Source organism: Culex pipiens, unplaced genomic scaffold, assembly GCF_016801865.2.
Source record: "Culex pipiens pallens isolate TS unplaced genomic scaffold, TS_CPP_V2 Cpp_Un0001, whole genome shotgun sequence".
Taxonomy (NCBI): Eukaryota; Metazoa; Arthropoda; class Insecta; order Diptera; family Culicidae; genus Culex; species Culex pipiens.
This window is the reverse complement of record NW_026292818.1, coordinates 15,391-33,571: the sequence shown is the minus strand read 5'-3', so window position 1 is coordinate 33,571 and position 18,181 is coordinate 15,391. Positions and strand designations below refer to the sequence as shown.

Here is an 18,181-nt window from a genome sequence, read left to right as displayed (position 1 = left end):
CCTAGAAAGGAGAAATCTTCATCATCTAATGAGTCAAAACCTATTTGAGCATTCCAATCACCTAATAAAATAACTCTATTCTTAAACTTGTTTTGCCTCAAAACTGATCCTAACTGAGAAAAAAAAATTAAATGCTTTCTTGTTAGGACCATGAACATTATATAAAATAAATTGTAACTTTTCATGAATATAAACACCAGCTGGAGTAATAGAACTACTAATCTCTCTAACTTTATCAATTCTTATATTGCAATTTTTCCTCACCAAAAATGCAAGACCTCTAACTTTATTTTGAGATTTATTTGAAACAAACCAATCATAATTCTTAGTGGAAAGTAAATTACCAGGAACATTTGGATACTTGTATGTATACCAATGACACAAAATAGCTTCTTTGGTCATAGGGAAGACCCCCACAAAGTTTGAGCCAAATATAAAAACACAAAAAATAAAAATGGTCGAAATCGGCCGATTTTGTAGAGAGTTGCTCACCAGAGATATATTTTTTTTATTTTTGGAAAAAATCAAAAATATTTTTTCAAAAATTTTTTTTTTTGTGAAATCAAATTTGTAATCGGAAATGGCTTTACATGTGTTACATTTTTTTATATATATAAAATGTACCGTGTTAAAGTTATAGTTTTTTTTATTAAACGGTTCATTTCTTTACAATTTAAACATATTTCTGAAAGAAAAAGCACCCAAGCACAAATATTTTCTAAAAGTCAGCAATTCTTTTTTACGGACTGCTCGGATTGCTAGTTGTTTAGGGCCTTTTGATGTTTAAATTTTTTGAAAAATCGTTTTATCTCGAAAACTGTTGTTTTGATTTTCAATGAAAAAACAATATTTTTTGTGAAATCTTCGGCTTTCTAATATTAAAATAAATTAAATATTTCATCAAGAGTAACATTTTGAATGGGCTAAATACACTGACAAGTCAAATCTTGACATAAACTTGAAAAATATATGCAACGGTCCAAATACCACTACAAATTCATGCTCGTTTTTTAAATGTTCAGTTTATTACTTCAGTTATCACTTTTAATAGATTTAATGTAAATTCTCAAATGAATATTTCATAATGTATTTTATTTTTAAAACAGCTATATTGCTAATTCACAATAAAAACCATTCAGTAGGAATGCAAATAACTTGAGGAATCCTTACTGACCCGCAAAGCAAACGACAGTCCTCGTCAGGAAATTCTGTGGTCAGTTTCCAATACACACACAACCGCACGCCACTCAACATTTTGACGAGAAAGGCCAATGGGAAAATTGACATGAGCTGTCGGATTAAGAATGTTTCTTTTTTACTTTACTAAAGGCTTCCTATTTTTCTCTTTTCTCGATCACTTTACAGGAATTTCTACCGCGCCATTCCCTAGGGCAATCGATACGACGACGAGTTGCTGCGTGCGTGAAAACGTGACTTCGTGCCTCATCGAAGCGGCAGCAAAAAGAAGGGGGGACTTTTTTTTTGGGGAAACCCCGCGTATTCGTCACCGTGTAATAAGCACCATCTTCAAGGGCGATACGTGTAATCTGCTGTGGTGCAATTTTACTGACAAACAGTAAGCAACATACGGAATAATAGACACACACACAACACAAATGGAAGAAGGAATCCACCAGCTGAGTGTCACGAGTGAGTATAATTTGTTTAGTGTGTATGTCGGGGGGGTGAGAGACAGACACTAATGCAATAAAAAGGGTGGTGTGGGTGGTTTTCAACAATTCAACAACACAACTACGAGTACAAGTATGTGGTGATTAATGGGTATGCAAGCACGTGTCTGGGTAATATGCAGATATGAAGGACGTGTCCTTTCTCAACAGAATATATGTGAATTATTACAGATGTGGTTGCATTACTTGCTGAAATTCTAGTAGGCGAGGCTAACATTACAAGTTTTTACTATATTCAAATTTATTCTATTTTATAGTTTCATAATTTATCGTGAAACATTACCATGATCCGATTTGAATTGATTATGCCGTCTGGTTCAAAATCATGTGCATCCTTAACAATTCTGATATTCAAATCTCGAAAAAAAAATTTTTTTCGCGGTTTTTTTCATTGTCATTGTTGGTTTACAGAACTAGCTTTTGAAGTTAAAACTAAAAACAAACAAATTATTCATGATTTGATGTGTGTGATACTTGGTCCATCAATTCCTTGAGTCCAAATAAGCCATGCCTCAAATTTGCCAGCTTTTGAAAATATTTGAAAAGTGTCACAATATTATTTCACCAATAACATTTTCTGGATGTAAAATGAAATTTGCTCAATTTTCAACTCAACTATTAATACATTTTTAATGTAATTAGATTTTCAATATTAAAAAATAAATGTTTCGCGAAATTTCCCTTATATTTTTTTACTGGATTTGAAAATTATGTCAAACATTTCCTAAGTGCAAAATTATTAGATCTCAGCACATAAGAAAAGTCAAACGTGTTTGAAAATAAAGAAATTGAATACACACCTAACTAGATTTTAAAAATTTCTGGAAACTTTTTATTTTCCAGAATAGGGTGTGGCAAAAAAATATTTGTTTCAAAAAAACTTAATTTTTGTTTATGAAAATAGAAGTCTAATTACCTTAAAACAATCTAAAATTTGTCTGCATTGATATTCATATTTAGGATGTATGGGCTCGTTAAAAAATATTTTGAATTTTTATGAAATTCCAAAAATTTCCAAGGCTTTCGGATAATCGAGTCTGGACTGTATTTGCAACGGCCTTATTTGATAATGTGTAATTTTTTGAAGGAAAAAACATGAAACATTATAGCAATTAATTCGTCTGTCTCCAAAGGGACCATCCATAAACCACGTGGACACTTTTTTGGGAATCTGTTACCCCCCCCCCCCCATCGTGGACAATTGTACATACAAAAAAAAACTTTTTTGTATGGATCGTGGACAATCGCCATACCCCCCCCCCCCCCCTAAAGTGTCCACGTGGTTTATGGATGGTCCCAAACCAAACTCAAAACGTTTTTTTTAGATTTCAACACAAAAGTAAGTTTTTACCGAATTCGGTAATTTTCGATTTAACGAAATAGTGAGTAGTTTCCAAAATATCAAAGCATGGACGATTTTTTTTTGTGAAAAAAAAAGTTACATCGGAATTTTGTGACAATTTTATTTTTTTAACGAGCCTAAGAATGCATGATTATCGATGCAGAAAAATGCATTTTAGATTGTTTTCAATTGTTTGGTTTGCCAGTTTGATTAAAATTTGGATGTTTCTTTAGACAAATATTTTTAACCCTCTGGTTTTTAGAATCAATTTTCAAATCGGGGTGACTTTGAAAAAATGCACAAAATTACAAAAAAACAACTTCAAAACATTCAACAAACAAATCAAAATTAAAAATAAAACAAATTTTCCAAAATAAAAAAAAACAAGCTATAATTTTTTTTGAAAAACATTAAGGCCGATGCAAATATTTAAAAAAGTTTTTGTCCCTCGGCCCTGGCCGAGGTCAAGGGGGGGGGCAAAAAAATAAAAAAATATAATAATTTAAATAACAAGCCATAGTCTTCACATTTAAATGAAAAAAGTGTTTTAAAATGCATTTTACACTAGTTCAGTTGTTTTGCAATCATTAGTTTTCAAAAAATCTATGATCTGACAAAAACAAAAATTGTATCGAAAAAAAAAAGATTTTGTATCGAAAATTTTCAAAAAATCTTAAGATTTTTTAAGAAACCCAAACATGCTAAAAATGATTTTAAACGCAGGAGAATGTATTCTAATTTGATTTCAGTTGGTTGCACTTGAATTTTCATTGAAATTTTGAAGTTTATTGTAAAAATATTTTTTTTGCCCCCTGATTTTTCGGGCCAATTTTGAAGGGGGGGGGGGGGGTGACAAAAACTTTTAAAAATATTTGTACCAGCCTAATCAAAAATAAATGATTTAAAAAAATTAAATAAAAACCTTTAATTTCAAAGCTATCAAACGTTTTATAACATTTCAATAATTATATTATATTTTTTAAATTGCATAAGGCTGGTACAAATTGTATTCTATTATGCTACTGTCACAAATTTTGCAATTATTTGTTCCCCCTAAACTTTCACGTTTTGTACCGATCTGTGGTCTCAAGATTCAAAATTTGTACAAAGATTAGTCCTTAGGCTGGTACAAACATAAAAAATGTCCCTCATTTTTTTGGGGAACAAATTTAAAAAAATCTAAGACTTCAAAATTTCAAAATTCTTTAATAAAAAAAACTAAATAACTTTTAATGTAAAATATTAAACAAATATATTTTTTATTTAATTTTCAAAGTAAGGCAATTGCAAATTTTATTTAAATTTTCATTTGCTTCGAATTTTAAAATTTAAGAATTTTGGAATTTTAAATTTTTGTATTTTTTTCAATTATTTTTTTGTATTTTGTAATTTATTGATACTTGATGACTTCCAAATTTGTTGCATTATTAAATTAGAAGAAATAATAAATATTGATATTCTAGTAACCTTTTCTTGGACATATTTGTGTACTTTAACTAGTTTTGTTTTTTTTTTTTGAATAGGGGCAGAATGGCCCGCCTAAGTAAAATGCGCCAAAAAACCATGGAAAATAACATAAAAAAATATGAATTCAGTGTAGTAGGCTTATGCTTTGGGATATTCCTTTTAATGTTGCAGTATACCAAGTATTATGAAAATTTATAACTTAAGACTATTTTTATGCAACTTAAAAAAAAAAGTTTTTTTAGACTACTTTTCCAGGGTGCGGGGCAGAATGGACTACCTTAGAAAAAAACCATTTCGTTTAATACAACGTTGAAGGGAGATAAGAAATGACTTAAGGAACCTTTCTAACATAGTTTTCATGAAGTTAGACAACTTTTCACTTACCAAAACAAACATCTTTAAAAATAATGTTAATATGTTGAAATAAGACACTATTTTTACAAATAAGCATCAAAACAAGTGAAAAATCAGCTAATGTTGCATTAAACGTGATTTGTGAAGCTACCAGGAGTGAATAGAGAGCCTATATGGAGAGGCGAAATGTCACTCTCAGGGTTCCAATCGAACTGTCAAATCGGGGTCCCAATCGAGCAACAAGATCATGCAAGAACAAGGTCGGAATCATTTTAAAATAATTTTGGCAAAAAAACGAGACTTCTTACAATCACAAGTATTGTAAAACTGTTATTGATAATAATCTGGTAGTTTTTGTTATTTTTGTGCTTGTTCGGTACAAGAAAAGTGCCAGCACCAAAGAAAAACTACAAGTTTTTCAACCTTAAATTTGAATTTCTCCCACAACATTTCATTTCCCTATATTAGCTCGAAATTCGTAACTTTTGATTGATAAGGCAGGAAAAGGGTGGTCCATTCTGCCCCCAAGTGGATTCTAATTTAACACTTCCACCACTAAACCTCTAAATGATTTGAAGGTTCCGTTGTTGTTTGTTTACCTTGGTAGTAACATCTCGTACCATTATAAGCATTGAACAAACTTTTTCAAACAATCCAACTATTCAGAAAGCTTATTTAAAAACCTCGAAATAAACAACATTTGCGTGGTATTGTCAATAAATTTACATTTTTGCTCATAATTCGAAAAATATAATGAATTCAAACGTCGTTTTCGGTGTGTTTCTAAGTGTTAATATAGGTATTCGGTGCCCTCTCCCCGTGCCCATACCTTCACACTTAGGAGACCCGGGAGGCGGAGTCCTGTCGCAAAAAGAACGATACACGGCTGTGGATCCGTTGACGAAACCGCAAGGTTTAAGAGGGCCACATTATAAGGTGTTACGTCGATTCCGTTTTTTTTTTTTTCAATGTTATTTGACGTCCTTTGTAAGACCCTTGTCTTTGTTTTGTTTCATTTAATTTTTTTAAACGGTTCAAATATTGTACGTTACTAGTTTGAAGTAATTCTCAGAAATGGGTTATTACCAGCAAAAGCGATTCGGTTCGAAAAATGTTTTAGCTTGAAACAATACAAGTGGGTGTTTGAAAAACTTATTCCCCCACCCTAATATCAGCTGTTGTCAGTTGAAAAAAAATGCTTAAATTATTCAACTAAATCTACCTTCTTTTTCAGTCGAGCATGCGTCTCTGCGGAACGCCGGCTTCCTCAAGCCGAACCCGTACGTGGAGATATCGATCGACAGCAAGAGCAGCCGCAAGACAGACTTTCTGAAGAACACGAACGCCCCCAAATGGAACGAACGCTTCACGGTGATCGTGTCGGCCAACTCGGTGCTGCACTTTCGCGTGCTGGACCACTCGAGCTTCCGGAAGGACTCGCTCTTGGGTCAGCAGACTGTCTACTTGGCGAACATCCTGGAGCATTACAATGGGGTGCTGGAGAACCTGGAGCTGAGCATGGACCTGCTGACGGATGGGTCGTCGGGGGGTTCGTCGTCGAAGAGTTCGCACCATCACCACCACAACCACGAGCCGCGGCAACCGGTGAAGACGGGGGAGCTGGTGACGGTGCTGAACGGGTTGAAGATTGACATGCGGACGGTGGTGAATGGGGGTGGTGACGTCAGTGGTGCCGGCATGTCACACGTCAACGGTAACGGGGTAAGTGACCTTGGCGCGTGGGAAAATCAATAGCCTACTTTGCCCACTTTGCTTTTCTGTTTGTCGATTGATCAATGATTCAACGGGGTTTATTTTTTATTCACAACACAACAGCTGGAGGCGGCGTCGATGGCCGGTTGTAGCAGTAGCAGCAGCAGTAACAGCCGCAGCAGTATCCTGAACGGAGGGATCCGGGCGCGGATGCGATTACGTGGTGCTGCTACCGGGTCGGGTCAACTTCAGCCGGGGCCGTCGAACTCGGCGCAGCACTCGCCGTCGTTCAACAACGGATCTTCGGCGGCGGCTGCGGCAGGAGTGCCGGCGGATTGCATCAGCATCAGCAGTACCGCGGCGAACTTTAACGAGTTGAGTTTACATTCCGGATCGGCGATGGGCAACGGGGTGGCCATGCCGATGGGTGGCGCGTCGACTGGAGCGGTGCGTCGAAGCAGTGGCATGAACTGGGATCAGCAGCAGCAGCAGCAGCAACAGCAAATGATGCATCCTCGGTTGGGACCGGTCTACTCCAACTCGTCGCAGGATTCGTTGATCAACGGGGTGCCGAATGGTGGAGGGGCGAACCAAGTCCAGCCGCAACCGATGGTTCCTATGAACGGAGGAGTTGCGGCACCACAGGTTTCCGCTGGTGGTGGTGCTACGGCCGGTGCCCTCGTCCCAATGGGAGGTAGTCTGACGGATCAACAGATGATGCTGCAAGCCGCCGCCCAGCAGAACCAGGTCGATGAAGAACCACTCCCAGCCGGGTGGGAAATGCGCGTTGACAAGTACGGCCGACGGTACTACGTAGATCACAACACCCGATCAACGTACTGGGAGAAGCCACAACCCCTACCAGCAGGCTGGGAGATGCGACGAGACGCCCGGGGACGAGTCTACTACGTAGATCACAACACCCGAACAACAACCTGGCAGCGACCCAACAGCGAACGCCTAATGCACTTCCAGCACTGGCAAGGCCAACGGCAGCACATCATCTCCCAGGGCAATCAACGGTTCCTCTACCCCCAGCACGCCCAGCAGTCCAACACAACGTCAGTCCCGCACGAAGAAGACGACGGCCTCGGTCCACTCCCAGACGGCTGGGAAAAACGCGTCCAACCCGACAACCGCGTCTACTTTGTCAACCACAAGAACCGAACCACCCAATGGGAAGACCCGCGAACGCAAGGCCAAGAGGTCAACATGCTCGCCGAAGGCCCCCTCCCGCCCGGCTGGGAAATCCGCTACACCGCCACCGGCGAACGCTTCTTCGTCGATCACAACGCCCGCAAAACCACCTTCGAAGACCCCCGCCCCGGCGCCCCCAAAGGCAGCAAAGGCGTGTACGGCGTCCCACGCGCCTACGAGCGCAGCTTCCGCTGGAAGCTCTCCCAGTTCCGGTACCTCTGCCAAAGCAATGCCCTCGCGTCCCACATCAAAATAACCCTCACCCGCCAAACGCTCTTCGAAGACTCGTACCACCAAATCATGCGCCTCCCCGCCTACGAACTCCGCCGCCGGCTCTACATCATCTTCCGCGGCGAGGAAGGCCTCGACTACGGCGGCGTCTCCCGCGAGTGGTTCTTCCTGCTCTCCCACGAAGTCCTCAACCCCATGTACTGCCTGTTCGAGTACGCCAACAAAAACAACTACAGCCTCCAGATCAACCCCGCCAGCTACGTCAACCCGGACCATCTCCAGTACTTCAAGTTCATCGGACGCTTCATCGCGATGGCCCTGTACCACGGACGGTTCATCTACTCAGGCTTCACGATGCCGTTCTACAAGCGAATGCTGAACAAAAAACTTACCACCAAAGACATCGAGACGATCGATCCGGAGTTTTACAACTCGTTGATTTGGGTGCGCGACAACAACATTGACGAGTGCGGGCTGGAGCTGTGGTTCAGCGTGGACTTTGAGGTGCTGGGGCAGATTATACACCACGAGCTTAAGGAGGAAGGGGACAAGGAGAAGGTCAGTGAGGAGAACAAGGAGGAGTACATTTCGCTGATGACGGAGTGGCGGATGACGAGGTAAGTTTTTTTTGGGATCTTATATTTAAACAATTCTTTTCGACCATATTCATTCAAAAAATTTGAACGTTTCTGGAGCAACACAAAAAAACATTGAAAATCGGACGCGTATTTGCTGAGTTATCGTCTTAGTAGAGAAAGTGTTTCAATCTTTGATGTCTTTGGTGCAAATTTTGAGAAAATTTTCTGATCTTTTCGATAAAATAACAACACTGAAATAAAGCCAATTTATTCCAACTTTTTTTTTTCTTTTTCGAGTTTTACGATTTTATTTCTAAAATTGGCAACACTGCTAAATTAATATTGACCAACTTGTTCAAGCGGTATACGCACTTCAGGCTAGTGTGCAGATCGGTAGGAAAGGGGTCAAGAAACAGCTTTACGAACAGCAGAACAAAGGAGAGGGAGCGATTTCTTGGGGCTTTGTTTCACCCTCTCTAACTTGCTAGCGCTGCCGCAGCTGTCCATTTGATTTTTTTCTTGACCGGTTCCTTCCGAAGTGCGTAACTATACCGCTTTCGGAAGGAACCGGTCAAGAAAAAAATCAAATGGGCAGCGAAAGCAAGTCAGAGGGAAGGAAGAAAAGCCCCAAGAAATCGTTCCCTCTCCTTTGTTCTGCTGTTCGTAAAGCTGTTTCTTGACCCCTTTCCTACCGATCTGCATACCAGCCTTCAAAAAGGCTAGGTCGGAGTTTTTTTTACTTTTTGGGATTTTTAGAAACCGCCTTGGTTCAGGGATTAAAAAAAAACACCTTAAAAAAGTTACAAATAAAATTAAAATTTGCCGAGCCATAGAGAAGTATGGACAAAACAAAAAATCCGTCAAGCGATTATTTTTTATGAATTGTGTGTGTTTTTTTTTTAATAGAAATTTATGTCTAAAAATTTGTTGACTACAGTTTTTAATGTAAAATTAAATTTACAATCGAAAAGTACTTTCGTTTTCAAGTACATCGTTTTCATGATATAGTTTAATGTTTATTTCTAGATTTAAATTTCAAAAGGTTCTATCTGCATTGAAAACCCGTCCTAGGCTGTTTTGAATATTTAACCTAGATTTTTCGCAATTCGCAATTTTCAGTGTAAGAACGGGCCTTGACCGATCTTATGCACCAGGTTCCCGACGAACACGCACTGCCCTTACACCTACATCTCACCCTTGCTCTGAGTCAGTACGAGCAGCACGCTAGAACACGCTTTGAGTGTTCGTGCCAGGCATGCACACCTTCTTTTCCGGTTACGCATTTTAACTCGGCCGGGGGTGGTACATTACGTAGGGTTTGATGCAAGTATAAGTGCGCCTAACCATCTATAGTGTGCTTATCAAATTTCATTAAAGCAAAAACTGTTATATTTTTAGTTTGAGCTCAAAAAGTAATTGCTATTTACTGTGTATTGTTTTCTCCTGAAATCTTCCCTATTGTTGAGTCATGTTTATCTGTTGCTATTTCTTTTGTCGCGGTGTTTTGTTACAATTTTTGGTCCTAAGCATGTTATAAAAGTTTACAAAAAGTACAATAGTAATATTTGTGTTAAATATTTGATCATTCCAAAAATTGAGTAAGGGCTCAAACCTCACTTGTTTTTAAAGAAAAGGGTGAAGAATGAAAACAATGGACAGTGAAAGAAATATACTATTTGAAGTACCAATAGTAAAAGAAAGATATTTATGTATGAAGTAAGAAATTAACAATAGTTAATAAATAGAGGTAACAAACAAGCTTAGATTGTATTAGGGCAATTTATAGGCCAGATGAAAATTTATTCAATTCGCAATTCAATTCGCAATTTTCAGTGTAAGAACGGGCCTTGACCGATCTTATGCACCAGGTTCCCGATGAACACGCACTGCCCTTACACCTACATCTCACCCTTGCTCTGAGTCAGTACGAGCAACACGCTAGAACACGCTTTGAGTGTTCGTGCCAGGCATGCACACCTTCTTTTCCGGTTACGCATTTTAACTCGGCCGGGGGTGGTACATTACGTAGGGTTTGATGTAAGTATAAGCGCCTAACCATTTATAGTGTGCCTATCAACTTTCATTAAAGCAAAAACTGTTTTATTTTTAGTTTGAATTCAAAAACTAATTGTTATTTACTGTGTATTGTTTTCTCCTGAAATCTTCCCTATTGTTGAGTCTGTTTATCTGTTGCTATTTCTTTTGTCGCGGTGTTTTGTTACAATGTTTGGTCCTAAGCATGTTATAAAAGTTTACCAAAAATACAATAGTAATATTTGTGTTAATCCTTTAACCAAATAAATAAATTCGCAATAAAATCAAAAAAGATCAGGCGAATGATAAATAGACTTGATATTACTAGTACATTAAGGAAAAGTATATTTTTAAGGAAAAAAAAAACAAAACAAAGTTTGTTACAGCAGTATCAATTGATAGAAAAGAGTGGAAAAGCTTTGAGAGATAAGAGAATCAAAAGTTAGTAAAATTAAAATCAAATGTTGGATATTAAATAGAAGAATCAGTGAAGAATTGGGAATCAGAAGAGCAAAATAAAAATTGGATATAGGTGGTAGCTGAGAATGAAAAGAAGAGAAACCCCGTTGTGTGATGTTTCAGGTACATCCACAGCAGTTGACTCAACATACTGCGAATCAAAACAATACCGTCTACAATCACAAATTACGTCCCTTTCCCACATTGTCGCGCCCCTTTCTTTTAGCCGTCTCGACTCTGACCCGCGGTGGTCAAAGGTTTACGATCCGTTTCCACAGGCCACCAGCTAGGTCATCATGAAAACCAAGCCAACGTGGAGGTAAGAAAATAGGACACTCGCAAGGAACCAGAGCTATACTGTTCTGATCAAGATAATTCGGATGATCTAACAGAACTACGGATGTAGTTAGTTACGCTCCTTCCAGGATGTTCCTTACGTGGACGTCAACCGAAGAGCACGCAACAAGGTCAGTGCCATTGCATGCTCTTAGGTATCAATCCTTGGCCTGCAGGCCAGATGAAAATTTATTCAAAATTTATTCAAATAGATAAATAAAGAAAAGGGTCATGATAAACAAAATTGACATCGCTGCCAAATTAAGGGAAAGCAGACAGTTTGTTAAAGCAGACAGTTTGTTAAAATTGGTAAAATAGAGTGAAAAAGCGTTGAGAAATAAGAGAATCAAATGAGTAAAATCGAAATCAAATGGAGGATAGTAAACAGAAGCCGCGTTAGAAATTCAGTGAAACAAAATAAACAGAAGATAGGTGGTAGCTGAAATGGAAAGAAGAGAAACCCCGTTGTGCGATGTTTCAGGTACATCCACAGCAGTTGACTCAACATACTGCGAATCAAAACAATACCGTCTACAATCACAAATTACTTCCCTTTCCCACATTGTCGCGCCCCTTTCTTTTAGCCGTCTCGATTTTGACCCGCGGTGGTCAAAGGTTTACGAGCCGTTTCCACAGGCCACCAGCTAGGTCATCATGAAAACCAAGCCAACGTGGAGGTAAGAAAATAGGACACTTGCAAGGAACCAGAGCTATACTGTCTTGATCAAGTATGATCTAACAGAACTACGGACGTAGTCAGTGACGCTCCTTCCAGGATGTTCCTCGCCTGAGCGTCAACTGAAGAGGTATCATCAGCATCATTCGCACTTGGCCTGCAATATTTAACCTAGATTTTTAATCGAAAAATTCCCGTTTTTCGACTATTTGAAATAATGTCCATTTTTTCCGATATGTTGAGAAAATTTCCAATAAAATAACCTAAGAGACATTTAAGAATGGACGCTGAAATACAACGAATAGAAGAAAATTGAAGTTTTTTATCAAGCCTTATCCAAGTATTTCCACATTTCTAATGCCAATATCTCAGCAGCTAATGGTCCAATTTACAATGTTGAAAAATGAAAGAATTGTAAAATTTTATGATTCTTTCCAAATAAAAATATTTTGAAAATTTTGGAATCAAAACTAACATTTCAAATGGGCGTAATATTGAATGTTTGGCCCCTTTTTTAAATGTAAATCTTCTTCGAAGTTCAGTTTTTTCGCAGACGCTAAGTAGGTCAATAGCAAGCAACCTGTCGAGTTAAGAAATTGATTCAAGTAGAACAACAGTTGTCCAACAAGCAGCGTTCTGTTTAGACTTTTTTTGAGTAATTTAGAAACTCAGAAAGACAAATCTGGAGTTTTTTTTTTTTTTTTTTGAAAGGTCCAATAAACCAAATTTTTTCAGTTTTTCCATTTTGGGTGTTTTTTAGTACCCCTGACTCAAGGTGGTTTTAAAAACACCCACAAAGCAAAAACTAAAAATTTGGTTTGTTGGACCTTAAAAAAAAACTCCAGAAATATTCAAAAATACAAGGTTTTTTTTTATTTGACAGAAAAAGCCAGCAAAGTGCTGATTGAAAAAAAAACTGTTTCTTTTCAATGTGAAATACATATTGAGTATTAAGCTTTTAAAATTTATAAATTTAGAAAAAAAACGTACAAATATTCAAAAAAATCAAGAATTTCAAATTCAATGAGTTGGAAATTCAAAATTTGGATATTAAAAAATTAAAAATTCAGAAGTTTTTTTTTTACAAAATCAATTAGGCTGTTGAAAATAATTTTCAAACTTTTTATCTTCCTCCCTTCAAACAGCTAAAAAAATCAGGGGACAAAAACATTTTTTTTCGAAGACTCAAAAAAATCGAACAAATCCAATCTGCTGAATACAATTTCAAATTAATTCTTCTGCTTTTTTAATTGTTTTTAACATGTTAGAGCAAATTTAAAAATATTTTGGGTTTTAATGAGTTTTTTATGTACAAAATTTTTCTTCAGCAAAAAAAAATCTTTAAGGGTACACAGCAACCAAGGAAGTTGTTATCTTCTTATTCTAAAATTGTTGAACTTACGGACCCAATCCTGAAATAATGTGATTATAATAATTGACAAATTTTGTTGTAAATGTTTTTGGAAATACCTAGTAGCTTAGGGGATGAATAAAAAAATATATCGATAGTTCCCGTAGTTTTGAAGATACTAAAATGTCTGTAACAAAAATCTGGGTGCAAAAGTTCTGGTAGATGTGCACCGTTCAAACTTTTTTTTAACTAATGATTGCAATCAGACTATTCCGCCATATAATGCATTTCCTATGTCTTCTTTTATTTTTAATAAAATGGTAAAATTGAAGCTTGTTTTATTTTTTAAAATATTTTTAAAATCTTTTGCCGCCTCTTAGGTCTTGACCAGATCCAAGGGATAAAAACTTTGAAAAATATAAAATCCTTCTTTTCAAATCCAAAAATTCAAAAAAAAAAAACATAAAATTTAATAATTCTCAAATCTAAGGAATTTGAAAATTTGAACACATTGCGTACTCGATTATTCGAAGTACTCGCCAAAATGTTACTCCAGATAATCGCAACACGATTTTTTTATTTTTATCAAAATTCAAGTCTTGCAACATTTTTTTTTAAATGCTCCAAAGTTAACTGATTTTGTAATGGATATTTCTTTTCGCTAAAAGTGCTGAACATTTTGGCAGACCATTTTTTTTTGCAAAAATCGGCAACACTGCAAAACACATTTTGCACTAGCTGGGCCAAAGCTGTTTGTTTCTCTAACTAAATTGTTCAAAAATTGTGTTTTTGTGCAAATTAATTTTAATTTGAACAGCAAAATGTTTAGGCCAAATAAGGCTGGTACAAATATTTTTAAAAGTTTTTGTCAAAATTGGCCCGAAAAATCAGGGGGCAAAAAAAATATTTTTACAATAAACTTCAAAATTTCAATGAAAATTCATGTGCAACCAGCTGAAATCAAATTAAAATACATTCTTCTGCGTTTGAAATAATTTTTAGCATGTTTGGGTTTATTAAAAAATCTTAAGATTTTTTGAAAATTTTCGATGCAAAATCTTTTTTTTCGATACAATTTTTGTTTTTGTCAGATCATAGATTTTTTGAAAACTAATGATTGCAAAACAACTGAACTAGTGTAAAATGCATTTTAAAACACTTTTTTCATTTAAATGTGAAGACTATGGCATGTTATTTTGGGTCAGAGTCAGATCCCTTCAAAGAGTAATTCTACTCACTGGGAATACTGACCGGTAGGGGATGGGTTTCGATTAGCGGCGTGCTGGGTTTCCAATCCAGAGGTCGTGAGTTCGATTCTCGTACCGGGATGATGTTATTTAATTTTTTTTTTTATTTTTTTGCCCCCCTTGACCTCGGCCAGAGAGGGACAAAAACTTTTTTAAATATTTGCATCGGCCTAATAGAATAAAAAATACCTAACAAAAAAAAAACAATTAAAAAAAAATTACTTGTTCTGGACTTGAGGACCAAAAAGTTATTTTTTGCCACTAAATAGTTCACTGGCCAGAACTGGACAACTTCCGCTTCTTCAAGTAATCCTTTACGCGACACAGCCGCGGTAGTTTGCCGCTTGGTTTCCTTCACAGTTTGCGCACTTGACGCGCGACTCAGTATCACTTTTAAACATTAACGTTGCCCTTTTTTCAATTGCAGAGGTATCGAGGAGCAAACCAAAACCTTCCTGGAGGGTTTCAACGAAGTGGTGCCTTTGGAGTGGCTCAAGTACTTTGACGAGCGCGAGCTGGAGCTGATGCTGTGAGTGTTTTTACTTCTAGAAAATCTTCATGATTATGATTTTTTAAATTTTATAGTTGCGGCATGCAGGAGATCGACGTCGACGACTGGCAGCGAAACTCGATCTACCGGCACTACAACCGCACCAGCAAGCAGGTCGTGTGGTTCTGGCAGGTTCGTAACAATCTACCTGGAATTAATTAGTGTAAGTTTTAACATCCCGTCATCGTTTCTTTCAGTTTGTCCGCGAAACCGACAACGAAAAGCGCGCCCGGCTGCTGCAGTTTGTGACGGGGACGTGCCGCGTTCCGGTGGGCGGATTCGCCGAGCTGATGGGCTCCAATGGACCGCAGCGCTTTTGCATTGAGAAAGTGGGCAAGGACACGTGGCTGCCGCGGTCGCACACGTGCTTCAACCGGTTGGATCTGCCGCCGTACAAGAGCTACGACCAGCTGGTGGAGAAGCTGAACTACGCAATCGAGGAGACTGAAGGGTTCGGGCAGGAGTAAGAATGGGGCGAAATTTGACGGTGATATGTTTGAATTGATTATTTTTTTGTGGGGTCCTTTTTCGAACAGTTTTATAGGTGAAATATTGTTTTCGTTTCGTTGTTTTTTCCCTCCGTGTCACAAACACAGCAATTGTTTCGTGTTAAATTTTTATATTAAGCCAGTATAAACAGTGGAAAGTTTTGGTCCCGCGTAATTCAGCATCGCACGCAGTGAAGCAAAACTAGTAATTCAATTGTAAATAGCCCAAACAAAACAAAACGTTGAGAGTCAACGGCCAGGTTGGCTTTTCCTTGTTCCAAAAAATCGTGATACATCAATGTAGAGTTAGTGAAAAAGTGTTATTGAAGCAAACTAAAAACAAGCATGTAAAATACTAATTGTAAATATCAAAAAACGCGCAGCATTAGGGCTAGAAGTTTAAAAACAAAAAAGTAATTCAATAAAGCTCTAATCCCACAAAATAAAAGAAAATTGTTGTCTAAATGGTAATAATTAGAAGCGTACTAGCGAAAACAAAAAAAACGCATATTTAAACAACAAAACTAGCAGCTTTATACTACAGGAAACGAGCCCATTTTACCTTATATCAAGTAAAGATTGTGTCTGCTAAAAACAATAGATTTCATCAAACTTTCCAAACATCTTTCCCACCCAACAAAAAAAAAAACAAGTTAAAAAAATCTAAATCTTTTCAAACCACGTTCCACGCTCGGTCGTTTGTTTCCGTAGAATATCAACAACAAAAAAAAAAATAGGCGGCAAGAAAACATATTGAAAGGAACACTGTCGGGGCCATGTTAGTGACTATAGTACTGTTGAGTAAAGCAAAAAAAATAATGCTAACAAAAATCTGTCTATTAACAAACACACAACAAACACACACTAATCGTGCTTAGAAATAGTCGCAATCCAAAAATAACTTGAAATACGCGCGAAAAAAAAAACGCAAGCAAAGAGTATTGTTTTGAACAATCAATTAAACGGCTAGAAAGGGGAAGAATAAACACGTAAAATTAGTGCAAAATGAAAACTAAAACGAAAGAAAACTAATTTTGTATGCGGCGGATTTAGTTACTACGAAGAAAAAATGTTTTTAAAAAAGCTAACTGTGTAACATGAGAACGATTACGGCGTAACGATTCTGTCACAGTTTGACTTCTTTGTTTTTTGTATAATTGCATTGTATAGTTTAGACAGATTTACGGTGTAAATACGTGATATCAATGATACAAATAAATGGGATGATATAGAAAATAATCGGAAGAATAAATTATGTTTTTTGTTTAGCAAATAAAGAACGATATCAGTAAGGATGAGACTTATTCAGAATATCTCAATTTGTTTTATTTGAAGCTTCGAGATTGAACAGCCCACGAAGCGTTTCCCGATCACGGACGTGCGAGTTAAGCACCTCTTTGGAAGGTAAGACGTCTTCGAACAGTACATTTTATTGTGAATGCTAAGACGCTGCATTGACGTTGAATTTTGTCATTAAAAGCTGGGTCTAGTTGTTCCTATTGCAGCATGCTTTGTTTCAGCCTACTAATTGATGTGACGGGTTACCGATAAAATTTAAGAACGCGAGATTTACGTTGGGTCTACAGAAGGATTACTTCTACTTACTGTTTGGTTGAGAGTGCAAGCTTGCATTGCTACCTTTCCTTGTAAATGCCATGATGCCAACGCTCCAAGTAAGACAATCCGTCTCAGGTGTCAATCGAAGTTTGAATTGAACTTAAATGTTTACTGAAATTCAAGTTCAAACGAAACTAATTTACAATTATCTATTTACATCAGTCTCAAACAGACGTTTGGCAATTTCGCCGCTAACCTTTTTTTTCGTTTTTTGGCCTTTGCCGACTCAGCACTCGAGAATTCGCCATCTTTCGTCTCAAAGTAGTGAATCCACATCCAAATTTATACCGACGCGATAGAAACCGGATTCGGTCAGAAACTCCTAAAATCCCATTGAAATTTGTAGAACCACCAACTTTTCCCACTTTCAGCCCCTCGTTGCTACTTTTCTGTCTGCTGAGTGTGTAGAGTCGTTTCGGATGAAATTACTAGACAAAGTGTTTTGGTCAATTGCAGGAACAGAGTGACCAAAGGTTCGCTTGTTTATTTGAACATCTGCTTCACGTCTCTGTGCGGTAACTTTGTGTTAAGCTAAAAACCTTTTGATTATTTTTTATGAGCTAACGAATTGAGTGCAATTGATTTTAAAATTGTACAAAATATTACAAATTATTTCAAGAGTCTGAAAGATTTTTCAACAAACAACCACTAGCGTGCCCAACTCTTTGAGGAAGGTGGGGCAATAATATGGACGTTTTGAAAAATACGCCCCCTGACCAAATTTAGAACAAATTACTGAGGATGGTGGGGCAGTTGCCCCATGTTGCCCCACCCTGTGCACGCTAGTGCAAACAACACGAAAATCGCAAAACCTTTGTGACAAAACAGAAGGGATGGTCCAACTTTGCTG

At 37.4% G+C, this 18,181-nt stretch overlaps 1 protein-coding gene across 1 annotated transcript; it reads left to right on the top strand.

The window, feature by feature from the left end:
• Positions 1-1,364: 1,364 nt before the first annotated feature.
• On the top strand, positions 1,365-17,027 carry LOC120412466 (E3 ubiquitin-protein ligase Su(dx)-like). Its single transcript, XM_039572941.2, has 6 exons — positions 1,365-1,650; positions 6,089-6,576; positions 6,691-8,612; positions 15,104-15,205; positions 15,262-15,358; positions 15,424-17,027. Exons 1-6 carry the CDS (start codon positions 1,617-1,619, stop codon positions 15,691-15,693), a joined length of 2,913 nt encoding a protein of 970 aa, XP_039428875.1. The 5' UTR covers positions 1,365-1,616; the 3' UTR covers positions 15,694-17,027.
• Positions 17,028-18,181: the final 1,154 nt, after the last annotated feature.

Excerpts from the sequence above, each read along its gene's own strand:
- LOC120412466 (XM_039572941.2), top strand. The coding sequence starts at position 1,617 with ATGGAAGAAGGAATCCACCAGCTGAGTGTCACGA. Across the intron at positions 1,651-6,088 it reads CCACCAGCTGAGTGTCACGA|TCGAGCATGCGTCTCTGCGG; the intron begins GTGAGTATAATT and ends CTTCTTTTTCAG. Across the intron at positions 8,613-15,103 it reads ACGGAGTGGCGGATGACGAG|AGGTATCGAGGAGCAAACCA; the intron begins GTAAGTTTTTTT and ends TTTCAATTGCAG.